Source organism: Labeo rohita, chromosome 10 (assembly GCF_022985175.1).
Source record: "Labeo rohita strain BAU-BD-2019 chromosome 10, IGBB_LRoh.1.0, whole genome shotgun sequence".
In the NCBI taxonomy this organism is placed as follows: Eukaryota; Metazoa; Chordata; class Actinopteri; order Cypriniformes; family Cyprinidae; genus Labeo; species Labeo rohita.
The window spans coordinates 28384773-28403227 of NC_066878.1; the positions used below are offsets into that span (position 1 = coordinate 28384773).

At 31.5% G+C, this 18455-nt stretch overlaps 1 protein-coding gene across 3 annotated transcripts in view; it reads left to right on the forward strand.

Annotated features, from left to right (window-relative positions):
* Positions 1–18455, forward strand: part of ttc28 (tetratricopeptide repeat domain 28) — a 361751-nt gene that overhangs the window by 309652 nt on the left and 33644 nt on the right. For all 3 annotated transcript variants that reach the window (XM_051121326.1, XM_051121327.1, XM_051121328.1), the window contains 4 exons: positions 219–742; positions 7137–7246; positions 15348–15477; positions 17907–18125. In XM_051121326.1, the coding sequence (XP_050977283.1) occupies positions 219–742; positions 7137–7246; positions 15348–15477; positions 17907–18125 (983 nt within the window). The remainder of the gene's footprint in view (positions 1–218; positions 743–7136; positions 7247–15347; positions 15478–17906; positions 18126–18455) is intronic.

Genomic DNA, 18455 nt, shown 5'->3' on the forward strand with positions numbered 1-18455 from the left:
TACATGTTGTGGTCAATATCTGCTTTACAGAAAATCATGATGTTAATGTTCATAATATCTTAATGTCTTCAAGCCTTATTGTTGCATTTATACTTTACATTTTGTAATGCTATTAACAATAACTGTATGTATGCAGATAAAGTTACAGTATGTCTCAACCAATCAGAAAGTATTTTCTCTTACTGTATGTCTAATATGTGGTTGTCTGTGTTTGTCAGGGCGATGGGGAATCTTCAGCAGTCTCTGGTGTGTTTTGAGAAGCGTTTGGTGGTGGCGCACGAGCTGGGCGAGTGTGGAGGAAAAGCCCAGGCGTACGGAGAACTGGGCAGCTTGCACAGCCAGCTGGGTAACTACGAGCAGGCCATCTCCTGCCTGGAACGGCAGCTCGCCATCGCCCGCGACACCCAAGATCGATTGCTGGAGGGCGACGCCAGCTGCGGCCTGGGCGCCGTGTACCAGCTGATGGGCGAACACGACACGGCCCTTCAGTTTCACCAACTGGACCTTCAGATCGCAGAGGAGACGGGGAGCGCCAGCTGTCAGGGACGGGCCTATGGAAACCTGGGACTCACTTACGAGTCGCTGGGTAATTTTGAGCGTGCCGTGGTGTATCAAGAGCAGCACCTGAGCATCGCCGCGCAGACCAACGACCTGGTGGCCAAAACTCTGGCCTACAGCAGCCTGGGACGAACACACCACGCTCTGCAGAACTACTCGCAGTCCGTCATGTACCTGCAGGAAGGTAAGAGACTCTTCTGTGATGACAGTGTTGAAAATCAGTGGTTTAGTGATCAAATTCTGTGGGGTTCTGTTCTTTCAAACTGAGATATGCAGTTGCTAGGGTGTTTGGATAGTTGGTATGCGGTTGCTAGGGTGTGTTTACAGGCACAAGTCAAAAGAGTCTCTGTGATATATAGTTGGGTTTCCATCCACATATTTTTATGCAAAAATTGTGATATTGCATAAAAAAGGCTGGATATAAATACCAGGATGCAAATAAAATATTCCAAATATGCATCAAATTTTCTTGAAACTATTAGTAATAATAATAATTGATTAGATATTTTGTTGTTAGATGTTTTTTTTTTCTTTTTTTATTTTACATCTGATTTTTTTTTTTCACTGAAAATACAAATATACATAGACCTGTGACCACACGTGACCACACATCAGAATATTAATATTTAATTATATAATATATATTTTAAATGATATATGATAGTTTTTTAGTATTGTCGATTTCATCTTTCTTGTAAAAAAGAATATTAAAACTCCTTTTTAAAATTATTGTAAAATAGAATAAAATTAATGAAAATTAATGTTACAATCATTTTAAAAAGGCGTTTTAACCATTTAAAAAATTGTTACAAATATATTTTATAATTTTTAAATTATTGTATTATTATTGTAACATTTATTTTATTTTACAGTAATTTTACAATTATTTTAAAAAGGGTTTTTAATAATGTTAAAAATGATTACAAATTCATAAATTATTAAAACCCCTTTTAAAATTACTATAAAATAATATAAGCATATATAAGCATATGTGTATATATATATATATATTTTTTTTTCACAATACTTTTAAAAGTGGTTTTAATCGCATTTTAAAAATGTATGGATTATTAAAACCCCTTTCATAAAATTACTGTAATATAAAATATAAAATAAAAAGAAACATATATAAGCATATATAAATATATACATATATTATATATATATATATATATATATATATATAAACTTTATTTAGTTATTTAGTTTTTAGTTATTTTAGAAAATAATTAAATTAAATTAGAAATATATTTGATTTTTGTTTTAGTAATAGTAATTTTATTGAAATTATTAGTATTAGTAATTATTGCCTAGATACTGTCATCTCATTGTATTATATTGCTGTTGATGTAACACATAAATTCGTTATTATTAGTATTAGTTTTAGTATACATATTTATTATACATATTTATTTATTTATTTACAGAACCATTATAGAAAAAATATATTCTTTGATGAATAGAAAGTTCGAAAGAACAGCATTTATTTGAAATAGAAATCTTTTGTAACAATATAAATGTTTTTACTGTTAATGTTAATTTGTTTAATGTGTCTTTGCTGAATAAAAAAATCTAAATTTATTTTTAAAAAAATCGTACTGACGCCAAACTTTTGAATGTACATCACTTTAGGTGGATTAATGTTTGATTCTGTGAGGAAAATTCCTAGATGCTCATCAAAAAAGCAAATGTTATGGATATGGATTTTTGCATAAATAAAACTTTAATGGCAACGTAGGTAGTGTAAGACTTTGAGATGTGTTCGCCTGTTTAATTTATCACCTTTTTTGCGTTGTGGACTTTTTAATGCTCATGAATACAGTGTTTTCTTGTAGTTTTGGGATGAATATATGACCATTTCTTTGTGAGCTTCAGCCTTATATCAGTTTCAGATCTTTATTCATTTGAGACGACTAAAGTTGTTTTTTCAGGAAGTTGTTTTTTGAGGTCTCAACGTGAAGTTTAAGCTCTGAAGCTGGTGTTTACACACTCTGAGAGGCATCTGGTGTTTCGCTCCCACAAGAGGACATTGAAATTCAGCTCATTTGTTTGGCTTCTGCTGCTACTCTGAACCGGAGCGTGTTATCAATCGAGCCGTATGTCGCCATAATAATCCTATTTGAGACGCATCCATAGAGAGAGCGCTCACCCATATATGACCAAACTAGGGCTTTTTGTTGGAAGGGTATGTAGTTGATTTATTGGTGTCCCCTCAAAAAAACTCTGGCGGTCTTTCTGGAATGATTGTCCTCCGTTCTGTCAGGCGTCAGGAACAGAGCGGCTCACGGGCGGCCGTTCGCTCAGACGACGCTCTAATCACCTTCATCCAGGACTTTGACAATTACCTCACTGCTTCCCTGCTGCGAGAGAATGGGAAAAGGCCAGATAGATGTGGTTCCGCTACACCAAAGGCCACCGCGTCCCTCCGTCTGACAGCTAATTAACTAAGAGTGGCCTCCCCGCGAGCGGACGGGAGGAAAGCGCTCGCTCTCACATCAGTTTGGCGTTTGTGAGATTAGAGTTGTGTAGAGACAGACACGTGTGGGACGGTGAATGCTAGAATGTCTAGAATGAAGGTTCTGCTCGTCTTGTGTTCAACTGAAGCTGCACAATGACTGCCCTCGAGCACATTATTTGTTTTTTTATGTATATATATATATATATATAATTTTACTTAAAAAGATATATTTTACATTTCTGTTTATTTATATATATCTTATATCATTTATTTGTTAACTTCAATCTATATTTCTGTTTATTTTACTAAATAGATAGATATACATGCACATATGTATATATATACACTACCGTTCAAAAGTTTGGGGTCAGTAAGACTTGTAATAGTCTTTAAAGAAGTCTCTTATGCTCATCAAGGCTGCATTTATTTGATTAAAAATATAGAAAAAAAACAGTAATTTTGCAAAATGTTTTTACAATATAAAATAATGTTTTTTATTTTAACATACTTTAAAGTAGAATTTATTCCTGTGATGAAAAGCTGAATTTTTATCAGCTGTTACTCCATAAGCTGTTATCAGCTGTTTCTTAAAAAAAAAAAAAAAAAAAAAAGAAACAATAAAAATGTACTGACCCCAAACTTTTGAACAGTAGTGTACATATACATATTTTTTATTTTTTTACTTAATTTATTTCTGTATATTTTTTTATATTTGCATGTTTTGTATTTTTAATTTATTTATACATTTTTGCTTTTATACTAATTTATGAACAATTTAATTATACATTTTTATTTACTTTTGATTTTACACTGTGAAATGTGTGTATTTTACTATATATAGATACACACACACACATTTTTTATTTTTTAGATTTTTATTTTAGATTTCTTTTATTGTATTTATTTGCATTTATTTTTTTGGATGTATTTTCATATTTCAGTTTTTAAAAATGGCATTGAATGATTTATTATATTGTTTTATTTTCTATAATTATACATATGTTTTTATTTATGTATACATGTTTTTAAATTGACATTTCTTTTTATTTGAGATATATATATATATATATATATATATATGTACACACACACACATTTTATTTAGCATATTTGTGTTTTTTTATTTCTGTTTACTTTATTGATGTATTTAGCTCTATTTTCTTTATTTAGACTTTTATTTATTTAATTTTTTCTATTACTGCACACATATCTATTTGTAAAACCTTTGTTAATTGGTTGTTGCATTCAATTCACACAGAATAATTTACACAGAAGGTTGTAATGTGGCCTAATATGTGAAACATACTGTATATAATATGCAACAGTCATCTCAGATGTACAAGGTTTTTTTTTTTTCATTTTTAATCTAGTTTGTTGTCAGTCAAATGCAACTTTTGGCAGTCCGATAAAATGATGAGCCAAGAAAGAGATGTTAAAAAAATCACAGTTTGTGATGCTGCCATCCATTAATCACACTGTGCATACAGTATTTCACATTAATTATATTTTGAATAACTTACTTCCTACTGTTGCTGCAGTATATGGTATGTATTCAGTGTGCTTATCACATGCGATAACATGCTTCCAGAGCACACTGAGTGCAATAGTGTATCCCACAATGCAATATGCTAGACACAGACTTTGATTATTCGATTATCTGACAGCCAAACAGCATGCATACTACATACCACTTCCTGTCAGAAATAATTAGAGAGAGTTGTTTTCAAAGATTAGGGTCGTAGTTGTGTAAAATAAGACTGTTTACCAATTAGAGACATGACTTCAGATGTATACATGTATAATTCAGACCAATGTACCGTAGTGCGGTGACAGAAGAAGGGTGTGTTTTACTGTACGTTTCTTTTGTTTTGGGTCTGAACTTGACTGAGACAGAGGAATCAAAGTGGGATTGGAACGGTGATTAAAGTCTGTGTTGAATGAGAAAAATCATTTCTGAGGCTTTTCTTTAGATCAGCGCCTGATGAGACCTAAATACCAGCGCGTCCCGACAGCCGTGTCAAAGACTGATGATGAAAAACATAAAAACAGAGAGAATGAAGAGAAAGGAGGAAGAAAAGACAAGGGAATGTTTCGGAGCCTGGTATTTTAGCATGATTAATTGCAGAGAGATGCAAATCTGATTTAAAGTACAAGACACACTAGATCTGCTTTATACCAATTTCAAGCACTTCTGTTTCAGAGTGCGGAGAGTTTTGATTACGCTTTTATTAAAGGAATAGTTCAGCCAAAAAAACTCATCTCGTTCCAAACCCATATGATTTTCTTTCTTCCAGAGAAAACTGAAGAAAACAAGAATGAAATCAAAGAATATAATGTATTTTAAAATGTAATTTATTCCCATTTAAGCAGTGCTTCTGTTTAATATTTTTGTGGAAACTGTGATGAATTTTTCAGGATTCTTGACAGATAGAAAGTTAAAAAGAGCAGCATTTGTTTCAAATGGAAATCTTTTGTAATGTATCATGTAATGTGAGTCTTTATTGTCACTTTTGAACAATTTAATGCATCTTTGCTAAATAAAAATATAAATTTTCTTCAAAAATAAATAAATAAAACTCTAGCTGATCCCTAACTCTTGAAAAGTAGTGTACATAAAAGTATAAAAGTACATTTAAAATGTTTTCAACAAAAAAAAATACAAATAAATAAATAAATAACTATAAAGACACAAATTTAAAATGTTATTCAGCTGTCATTTGTTTTGATATGTTCAAGCTATTTTGTAAACACAGTATATTTGATTTAACAACTACTTTACTGGCATTTTTCTGATACGTTTTGTCAAATCAATGTCAAACCAATGCTAAAACCTTTACATAAATCTGAAAATAAAATAAAAATATTCTGTAAATGATTTTTTTTTAATATATAGAAATTAGAAATGTTTCTCTTGCAACTAATTGAAATAAAGTAGTTTCTAAACATTTCTAAAGCTAATACTGAAACAGAAATAAATAAAAATGACTATATATATATATATATATATACACTAGTGCACATTGAGAAAAAATAATGTTAAATAAAAATGTTTTTTAAATGTTTTTCACTCAGAAATTGCTAGTAAATTTCACTAATAGTTACAAAGAAATGGCAATTAACACATTGAGTTAAATATGAAAATTTGAATTTGATTTATGTATATTTTGTATATTTATATATATTTTAAATTAATTTTGTCAGCTTTACTGCACTTATAAAATAAGAAAAGAAAAGAAAAATATTAGGTAAAAGTGTTTTTTTTTTTTTTTTTTTTTTAAATATATAGAAATTAGAAATGTTTTTCTTGCAACTAAATGAAATAAAATAAGTTTAAGCTAAAGTACTAAAATACTGAAACAAAAATTAACAAAAAATGACAAAAAATTAGAACTACATTGCTAAAACGTAAAAATAAAATAAAAAAACTAAACAAAATATAAAAAGAAAAGCTTCAAAATTGTAATTAGTACTATAATATAAATATATTAATATATGGTATATAAATATTACATTCTAGTGCACAGTGGGGAAAAAATAATGTAGTAATTTAAAACATTTTTCACTCAGAAATTGCTAGTAAATTTCACAAATAATTATATTTTGTATATTTATATACATTTTAAATAAATTTTATCATCTTTATTGCACTTGCATTGCCTCAGATCGAACAAGCATAGACTAAAATTAATTTATCAATTACTTTATTGCCATTTTTCTGATACTTTTTGTCAAATCAGAATTTAAATAAAATAAGTTCAAGCACTAAAATTTCTAAAGCTAATACTGAAACAAAAATGAATAAAAATGACACAAGCTTAGAACTAAATTCTAAAGTTTAAAAATTGAAAATTTGAATTTGATTTATGTATGTTTTTGTCCAATTGTCTGGAAGAATGCTACATTTTAAATGTAAATATCTATGAAATTAATTTGACCAGCTTGACTGCACTTGTATTGCCTCAAAGCGAGCAAACACAGACTAAAAACCTTAAAACTCATGTTTTGATGTGTTAAAACAGGTGGAGTGGATCAATAAATGGTCATTTTCATGTGAAGTGTTCACTGAAAACTGCAAAGCATTTATGTGTAAATCTGCGTTTCTGTGTGTGTTGTGTCTCAGGTCTGCGTCTAGCGGAGCAGCTGGGCCGTCGGGAGGACGAGGCCAAGATCCGACACCGTCTGGGGCTCTCGCTGTGGGCCAGCGGCAATCTGGAGGAATCCCAGCACCAGGTACCATCGCCTCACTCACAGACACACACACAGCCAATTTCCTGCAGTCTCCGCACAGATGCACAGGATGCTCATGAACGCTCTTCTTGACAGTGCTCCGCTGTCTCTGCTTCTTCTAATGATGTGCCTGTAGGCGGACGTGTACGTGTGTGTGTGTTTCGGATGTTTGCGGACTTGTCATCTCTGTCGGACTCTTCACTTGTGACTTCATCATTCTGTGAGGCAAACAAAGAGGCCGAATGTGATGTTCAGGGAGTCGAGCTGCACAAACACACACTCTCTACATTTAGGCCCTAATTGATTCAGGCCTGTCAGCCCAAACGAGACCCTCTCGTCATCAGCAAACACTTCAGCCCAGGGTTTGTTTGAGGAATCGCTGCTCCGCTCCGCACCGCTGAGGATTTGGATGTAGCTTTGAGCAGGAATATTATAGTTAAAAACTACACGTTTTACTAATATTTTATTGTAATGTTACTCATTTTTATTAATAGTATGAATACAATTTATTTAGTAAATTTAATAAAAAATTAATAAAAAAAATTAATACAATTTTATTTCAATTAGTTAGCAAATTAATATTTTTCATTTCAGTTTAGTTTAAATTGATGTACTATAACAACTGATATTTTTATCAGATTTTTTATTTCATTATAAAATTTAAAAAAGTATTAATAATATACATTTTTATTTTATAATATTATGTTTTTATTAATGTAATGTAATGTTTAAAATATTAATGCTTTTTTATTTCCAGTAGTTACCAAATTAACATTTTTCATTTTAATTTAGTTAAAATTGATGTGCTATAATAACTCATATTTTATTATAATTGTTAGTATCTTATTATAATATTTTACAAAGTATTAATAGAATGGATTGATATTTTATAATATTAAATATATTTTTTAATTAATGTAATATTTAAATTAGTATTAATAAAATGTATTTGATAAATTTAAGTAATACTGTTAATACTATTTTATTTCAAATGTTATGTTAATGTTGTTTAATATTTTTCATTTTAATTTAGTTAAAATGGATGTACTTTAATAACTTATAGTTTACTATATGTATTTTTATTATAACATTTAAAAAGTATTAATAAAATTAATTGATATTGTATATTGTGTTTTATTAACTTAATGTAATGTTTAAAATAGTAATAATACAATTAATTTAATGTTAAGTAGTATTAATATTCATTTTTGTTCTATTAATACTAAAAATATTTTATTCCAAGTAGTTACCAGATTAATATTTGTAATTTTCATTTAGTTTAAATTGATATACTATAATAACTGATATTTTTATTTTATATTTTTATTATTTTATAATATTTAAAGTAGTATTAGTAAAAATAATTTTAGTAATTTTAAGAAGTATTAATAATACTTTTCATTCATTAATTGTTTCATTAATACTATTTTATTTCAGCCAGTTACTAAATAAATGTTTCTCATTTTAATGTTTTATTATTATTTGATTATATGTAAAATGGTATTAATAAAATTAATTTTATAAATTCAAGCGTTATTAATATTGATATTAGTGCTTATTAATGCTGTTTTATTTCGACTAGTTACCAAATTAATATTTAGCATTTTAATTTTAATTGATATACTAAATAAACTAATTATATTATATTATAGTATATTATATCATAATAATTATTATATTATGTTTTGTATTCTTTTATTATAATATTTAAAACCGGATTAAAAATTAATTGTATTAATTATTATTAATAATAATAATTTAAATTGTTGTAATACTGTTTTATTTTAACTAGTTACTAGATGAATATTTTCATTTTAATTTAGTTTAAATTGATGTACTAAAATAACTAAAATAAAATAATATAATATAATATAATGTAATATAATATAATATAATTTAAAAAATCTTACCAACCCCAAACTCTTTGAAAGCCCAGAAATCTGTATTTAATGCCTCATAGGTGAGTTTTACTAATTGTGAAACTAATATGAAGTGTTTTTTGAGGGAAAATAATGCTAAAAAAAAAAAAAAAAAAAAAAAAAACTGTTTATAAAGGTAAAAAAAAAAAGTCCAGCAGTCTGCAAATATCGAGCAGTTATAAAAAGTGTATTTCTGATCGGAATTATACATTGCTGTTTGTTTTCCTGTATTTTTAGGATTGCTTTGTGGACTAAACTTTTCAATCAATAACACAAAACCAGCCTGAGGTGTATTGAACCTCTGAGATTATTTTTTGAGAGACAGATTTTATTTGATTTCTTTTATGATTTTCTGGAGGTCGTCGTCTCAGACGGTGACAGTGATTGTAGTCGTCTCTGTAATCGTCTGCTCGGATCACATTTCATCATGGCCGTCTGGGGAGGAAGGCTCTAGATTGTTCTTCTCCCCCTGTAAATTACGGAGCGAGCCTCACGTCTCGGCTACTGCGACGTGTGGCTCTCCGGCACGGAGAAGGATGTTGATCACATATGTGGCGAACGTCTACAGGGAGACGGAAGATTAGAGGATAATGTGTTTAGATCATCGTACAGCCAGTCTTGTCAATTAGGCAGCTGTGCCACTGGGGAGGGACGTGCTTTAGTTCAGTCTGAAAGAGCCAGAAACCGGCACACTGGAGTCTCACGCGCCTCTGGCGGCAGCTGTCAATCAAACAGACACGCCACACACTACACGATCATATCAGAGACGTTCAGATGAATGCCGCCTTTGTTAACACGTCCAGATGTTTGTGTGATACACAACACAATCTCACCAGGAAACATCACTTTTAAGTAGCTGCATTTACTGGAAAAGTAAAAGTGAAAATATGAGTGGTGTTGAATGCTAGGTTGGTGTTAAGGTATTTTAGGTGGGGTTTTTTTAGTGTTGTCTCTAGATATTGTTTAGGTAATTAACCCTCAGGCCGTTGAAGATGTAGATGAGTTTGTTTCTTCAACAGATTTGGAGAAATGTAGCATTGCATCACTTGCTCACCAATGGATGTGAATGGGTGCCGTCAGAATGAGAGTCCAAACAGCTGATAAAAACATCACATCAATCCACAAGTAATCCACACCACTCCAGTCCATCAGTTAATGTCTAATATAGCCAAAAGCTGTGTGTTTGTAAGAAACAAATTCATAATTTAGATGTTTTAATTTTAGCTAAAATATGAATCCGTAATTTATAATAAAGCTTCTTCCAGTAAAAAAAAGTCCAGTGTTGTCCTTTCACATCAAAATCCACCAGTTTGTTTAAAACTGTTTTGGCTTGTAATTAGTGCTTGATCTGTGCAGATTTCTCTCCTGATTCAGCCCTTTACACTGGAGAAAGCAATATTATGGATAGCTGGAAGCAACGGTTTGAAGTTACAGTTGAGGTCAAAAGTTTACATCCCCCTTTCAGAATCATTAAAAATGTTAATCATTTTACCAAAATTAAAGGGATCGTACAAAATGCATGTTATTGTATATTTAGTACTGACCTGAATAAGATATTTCACTTACAGATGTTCACATATATTCCATAAGAGAAAATAGTAGTTGAATTTATGAAAATGACTCTGTTCAAAAATTTACATACACTTGATTCGTAATACTGTTGTTACTTGAATGATCCACAGCTGTAGTTTTTGCTTAGTGATAGTTGTTCATGAGTCCCTTGTTTGTCCTGAACAGTTAAACGGCTTGCTGTTTTTCAGAAAAAAATCCTTTAGGGCCTACAAATTCTTTGGTTTTTCAGCATTTTTGTGTATTTGAACTCTTTCCAGCAATGACTGTATGATTTTGAGATCCATCTTTTCACACTAAAAACAAACTGAGGGAGTCATATGCAACTATTACAGGAGATTCAAACACTCACTGATGCTTCAGGAGGAAACACGATGCATTAAAAGCCTGGGGGTGAAAACTTTTGGAATTTACAGGTCAGGGTAAATTTAACTTATTTTGTCTTCTATGAAACATGTAAGTATCTTCTGTAGCCTCTGAAGGGCAGTACTAAATGAAAAAAAATATGATCTTTAAGCAAAATAAGAAAAAATGTACACATGTTCATTCTGTTCAAAAGTTTTTACGCCCTGCTCTTAATGCATTGTTTTTCCTTCTGGAGCATCAGTGAGCATTTGAACCTTCTGTAATAGTTGCATATGAGTCCCTCAGTTGTCCTCAGTGAAAAGATGGATCTCAAAACCATACAGTGATTGCTGGAAAGGGTTCAAATACACAAAAATGCTGAAAAACCAAAGAATTTGTGGAACCTGAAAGATTTTTCTGGAGAATAACAGGCAGTTTAACTGTTCAGGACAAACAAGGGACTCATGAAAAACTATCACTAAACAAGAACAAAAAAAAAACACAGCTGTGGATCATTCAGATAACAGCACGGTATTAAGAATCAAGCGTATGTAAACTTTTGAACAGGGTCATTTTTATAATCCCTCTTGCAGACTATATGTAAACATCTTTTATGTGAGATATATAATGAGCATTTTTAATGATTCTGAAAGGAGTCATTAAAACCATCTTAACTATGGATTTGTTTTTTACAAAGACAGAGCTTTTGGCTTCACAAGATGTTAATTGATGGATTGGAGTGGTGTGGATTATTTTTATCAGCTGTTTGGACTCTCATTGTGACGGCACCCATTCACTGCAGAGGATCCATTGGTGAGCAAGTGATGGAATGTTAAGAAACAAACTCATCTACATCTAATTTTTGGTTGAATTATAGCTTTAACATCTAAATGACACACTACAACTTTAAATGTACGTTTGTGTTTGCGTTTGCAGAGTGTTTCAGGCCGTAGAGTGGAGAAAATGAAAAGAAACTCAAGTCAGCTGATAGTACAGTGTGTGTGTGTGTCTGTGTGTTTTGTGAGTGTAGTAATAGTAGCTTTTCATGGCCTTCCTCCCTGGTGACTCAGTTTGGTGTGTGTGTGATGTATGGACGATTCTGGAGCGCTGCAGATTGCAGATGGAGTGTGTGTGCGCGCTGATGCATTCCGCTCTTAATTGATTGCAGGCTGGCCGCGCTGTATGCTGATGAAGGGCTCTCTGCAGCCGAACCCCTGAGAAACTCTGCATTCCACGCCACAAACACACACGCACACACACACCCATGCTCGGACACACACACATATCTCGAAAACACATAAATACTCACACATTCAACATCAGGCAGCACTGGGGGCGCTAAACTACAAGCTACTCCTCATTTGAAACAGGACGGCTTGACAACTACAGTCCAGCTGGCCTTTTAAAACTCTCCTAAACAGTAGTTTTGACTAGTTTAGCAGTAAAAATATCTCATGTATTTATTTTTTTTAAACAAGACACATTTGCTTAGAGCAGAGTGCATATTAATATTAATGTTTCTCTTGCTAAATGTGTTTTTTTTTTTTCTTATTTTATGTGTAATTAAATGTAACCTCACTACATTTAGATAGATTTGTGTGTAAAACAAGAAATAAATATTTGCCAGTGGGGTAAGAAAAGGAAAGCATTATTTTTAGATAATTTTATTAAAACAATTGATTACTTTTATGCAGTTTTATGCTTGTAGGTTTGCTCGTAAAGTTGATTTATATTGCTTTTAGGAATATTTACATATTTGTATGGGAAAACAAAGTGGAAATTGCTTGCTAGAACTGCACTGAGATATTTAATGGGACATTATCTTGATTAAAGTATAAATATTAGCTGACTTGGTTTAATTCTACAATTAATAATGTATAATTTTCTGGCAAAGTGATGTCAAAATTTGAGCAACTGCATTAACCTTACATTAGAAAACATTATAATTTTATAACTTTATAATTTTAAAAACAGAGACAAAAAGCATTTACGAAAATTTTAGATTAAAAAAAGAAGACATTTTCGATATTTTTATTTGTTTATTTGATCAGTGAATCGTTTATTTAATCATTGAATCATATGTCTGATCTGTCAATAATATATTTGCTATGTGAATTTTGACAAGTGAGTCATTAATTTCAGCAGTGAATTGTTCACTTAATCATTGAATCATGTATTTGATCTGTAAATCATATATTTTATTTATTAAATCATGTATTTGATCTGTGAATTCTGATAAGTGAATCATTTAATCAGTGAATCCTTTCTTTCAGCAGTGAATCATATATTTGAGCTCTGAAGTCATTTATTTAATCAGTGAATCATTTCTTTCAGCAGTGAATCATATATTTGAGCTCTGAAGTCATTTATTTGATAAGTGAATCATTTATTTAATCAGTGAATCATTTCTTTCAGCAGTGAATCATATATTTGAGCTCTGAAGTCATTTATTTGTTAAGTGAATCATTTATTTAATCAGTGAATCATTTCTTTCAGTGAATCATATATTTGAGTGAAGAATCTCTTATTTACTCATTTATTTAATCAGTGAATCATTTCTTTCAGCAGTGAATCATATATTTGAGCTCTGAATGCATTTATTTGTTAAGTGAATCATTTATTTAATCAGTGAATCATTTCTGTCAGCAGTGAATCATATATTTGAGTTCTGAAGTCATTTATTTGATCAGTGAATCATTTATTTAATCAGTGCATCATGTTTGACGTGTGAATTCTAAGAATCATTTATTTCTTCAGTGAATCATATATTTGATCCCTGAAGTAATTTATTTGATCTTTAAATCATATATTTAATGTATTGAATCATCTGTTTGATTAGTGTATAATAGATTTTGTTTATTGTTTATTTGAATAATGATTAATTTATTTGATTAGCGAATCATTTATTTGATCAGTGAATTGTTTTTAATCATTGAATCATATATTTGATCTGTGAATTCTAATAAGTGAATCATTTATTTCATCAGTGAATCATATTTGATATGTGAATTCTGATAAGTGAATTATTTCATCAGTGAATCATAGACATTAACTCTGAAGTTGTGTACTTGATAAGTGAGTCATTTCATCAGTGAATCATATGTTTGATCTGTAGATTCCGATAAGTGAATCATTTAGTTAATCAGTGAATCATATGTTTGATCTGTGGATTCTGATAAGTGAATCATTTAGTTAATCAGTGAATCATATTATGTGAGTTCTGATATGTGAATCATTTGTGTCATCAATGAATCATTTATTTGATCAGCAAATTGTTTATTTGATCTGCAAATCATATATTTTCTTTATTTAATTGTCTATTTGATAAGTGAATTATATATTTAGTTATTTCTAGTTTAATTTCTAAGTGAATCATTTATTTGACTGGTGAATTGTTTACTTAATCATCGACTCATTTATTTGATTTTAAATCATATATTTAATGTATTGAATCATTTATTTCATCAGATCTATAAATCATGTGAATCGCTATTTGCCGTACATGAACCATGCTAGTGAATCAACTCACTAAAATGAATCAAACATCCCAAAACTACTCAACAATACTATCTGCTACTAGAAAAGCTACATTGCAAGCATTTCTGTTGCTGAAAAGCTTAGTTAAGTTAGTAGCACAGCTACTTTTAGTTGTTCTCAAGACGTACGTCAACGCAGCACGTTGGTTTTCTCTCTGACAGCGTCGGCGAGTCTGTCAGACATGCGGTGGCAGCGTCACAGACAGCCGTACGCTGACGCTGTCTTTCCCTCCGCCGCTGTGAACGAGAGGTTATCATTAGCTAGAAATACCACGTCACTCACACCACACACAAACTCGCACTTTCGATCGCTAAACGAGAACCAGACCGGCCGGCGTAAGCGATGCGACTTGCAGTCTGTGATTCAGACTTCATTTACTTTCACTGCAAACACAACTGTGGTTCACGTCTAAGACGTTCATGTGCTTAGATTGGTTTTATATTGCTCAAAGGCTCATGTGACAGATAAGCGTTTCATCTCGACTTGCTATGATTTGATTAAAGGCAACAAGAAAAAGAAGCTTAGAAAGAAACTGATGTGTTTTAGGGGTGGAAGTCTGCTGCCCTCCGCTGTCCGGATCTGCGCGCTGCATCCAAGCGTGCTGCTCTCATTAGGCGTCGTGTTTCTCTGTAGCGTGATAACACACATGGCAGTGTTTCTGTGTCAGGGTAGGTCAGTGCTTTATTATTAACACATGTGTGAGTAACGCACAAAATCTTGTTTTTGCCTCACAGCTGTACCGTGCGTCGGCTCTGTTCGAGACCATTCGTCATGAAGCGCAGCACAGCACCGACTACAAGCTCTCCCTGTTCGACCTGCAGACCTCCTCGTACCAGGCTCTCCAGAGGGTCCTCGTCAGCCTTGGTATAAATATTCTCCTCCTCCTATTTCTTCCTGCTTAGCACAAAACGGCTAAGGATTAATGTACGGTCCTTATAGCAAAGTAAACCGTCTGTCACTCTGCAGGGGTGACCAACTGCTTGTTTTGTGGCTGCACTTCTTAATGGGTGTTTAATTGGCCTTTTTGGACTTGTTTACTAGTTAAATGTCCTTGAAACAAGATTTAGTTTTTTAATGTATTTTTGTTTTTACTGCACTGGCTGATTTTTGCTTTTAACTTGTAGAAATGTGAAAAAAAATGTATGCAGTTTTGCTTCTGAAGCAAGTTGAAGTTTTTCAAGGATTTATGGACAAAAATACTCATTGAGATAGGATTTTTTGCAGTGTACTTGGCAATACATTTATGTATTGTGGTCATGCACTGCCATTCAGTAGTTTGTGGTCAGGGTGATTTTTTTTTTATGCTCACCAAGGCTGTTTATTTAATCAAAAATACAGGAATATTTTGAAATATTATTATTATTTAAAATGGCTATTTTCTATGTGAATATATTTTAAAATGAAATTTATTTTTGTGATTCAAAACTGAATTTTCAGCATCATTACTTTAGTCTTCAGTGTCACATAATCCTTCAGAAGATTTTTTTAATGTTTTAAAAGCAGTTTCTTATGCTCAACCAAGACTGCTTTTATTTAATCAAAAATGCAGCAATACTTTGAAATAGTATTATCATTTAGAATGGCTGTTTGCTATTTGAATATATTTTAAAATGAAATTTATTTCTGTGATTCAAAGCTGATTTTTCAGCATCATTACTCCAGTCTTCAGTGTCATATGATCCTTCAGTAGATTTAAAAAAAAAAAAAAATTCAAGCAGTCTCTTCTGCTCACCAAAACAGCTTTTGTTTAATCAAAAATACAAGAATATTTTGAAATATTATTATCATTTAAAATAGCTGTTTTCTATGTGAATATATTTTAAAATGAAATTTATTCCTGTGATCCAAAGCTGAGTTTTGAGCATCATTACTGCAGTCTTTAGTGTCACATGATCCTTCAGAAGATTTTTTAAAAATGTTTTTTTAAGCAGTCTCTTATGCTCATCAAGACTGCTTTTATTTGATCAAAAATGCAGGAATATTTAGAAATATTATTATCATTTAAAATAGCTATTTTCTATGTGAATATATTTTAAAATGAAATTTTTTTTTGTGATTCAATTCTGAATTTTCAGCATCATTACTCTAGTTTTCAGTGTCACATGATCCTTCCAAAGATTTTTTTAATGTTTTAAAAGCAGTTTCTTATGCTCAACCAAGACTGCTTTTATTTAATCAAAAATGCAGCAATACTTTGAAATAGTATTAATATTTAAAATAGCTGTTTTCTATTTGAATATATTTTAAAATTAAATTTATTTCTGCGATTCAAAACTGATTTTTCAGCATCATTACTCCAGTTTTCAGTGTCACACGATCCTTCAGAAGATTTTTTAATGTTTTGAAAGCAGTTTCTTATGCTCAACCAAGACTGCTTTTATTTAATCAAAAATACAAGAATATTTTGAAATATTATTATCATTTAAAATAGCTGTTTTCTATGTGAATATATTTTAAAATGAAATTTATTGCTGTGATTCAAAGCTGAATTTTCAGCATCATTATTGTAGTCTTCAGTGTCACATGATCCTTCAGAAGATTTTTTTAATATTTTGCAAGCAGTTTCTTTTGCTCACCAAGCCTGTGTTTATTTGATCAAAAATATGGAAAATTGTGAAATATTTTTAGAATTTTAATTAGCTGTTTCTGTGTGAGGATGTTTTAAAATGTAATTTATGTGATGCAAAGCTGAATTTTCAGCATCATTACTCCAGTCTTCAGTGTCACATGTGATTAGAAATCAGTTTAATATGCTGTTTTTCTGCTCAAGAAACATTATCAATATTTAAAAATAGAAACAATTATGCTGCTTCATATTTTTGTGGAAACTGCATTTTTAGATGAAATAGAAAAAATAAAAAAAACAGCATTTATTTGAAATATAACTCTTTTATAACATTATAAAGTCTTTTCTGTCAAGTTTAAGCATTTTAATGTGTCCTTGCTGAAAAAATATAAATTTCTCTCTGAAAACATCTTACTAATTCAGGCTTTTGAATGCAAGTGTATATATTGATCAGTTGTTTCCCCTTTTTTTCCATGTAATGAATGTATACACAGGCTGGCAAGATCCAAAAAGCATCATGAAAACTGTTTTCTGAAGTTATATGATGGCTTTATGTGATGAACAGACCAAAATTAAGTAACGCTCCACCAGTTGAGCATGTAAAGTATATTTTGTTAGTACATCTGAAATCACTGCTTTTAGTGGCCTGCAGTTTATTGCATATGGAGATTAAGTTAGACATACTTGCATGTATAAACACATGCGCTGACCTTTGACCTCTGCTTAGGTCACCACGATGAAGCTCTGGCTGTGGCAGAGCGCGGACGCACTCGGGCCTTCGCCGACCTGCTGGTGGAGAGACAGACGGGCCAGCAGGACTCTGACCCCTACACGCCTGTGACTGTGGAGCACATCCTGGACACTGTGAACGGGCAGCGGGCTCTGGTGCTCTACTTCTCTCTGGCCGCAGGATACCTGTACAGCTGGCTCCTGGCCCCAGGCTCCGGTAAGACACTCCAGTTCAAACTTCACAAGTGTTGATTAATGAACTCCCAACATGCCCTAGCACAAGCCGAAATACCAAGTAACGTTCTGCATAACTTAACGGTCTTAAGATGTACCGCACATGAGGACGAAGTATATTTATGAAGTATATTTTCTTTTTCCAAGCTGTGTTTTTTCCTTTTTTTCTATATTCTTTATATTCTTTTTTTTATATATTATTTTGTTTCATGAAACTTATACAATTTAACGACAATTTATTAAAAGTTTAACAAAAAGATTTTTTAGGAGGTTTTAGAAGGTTTTTAGGGCCCTATTAAATGGTTTTTTATTT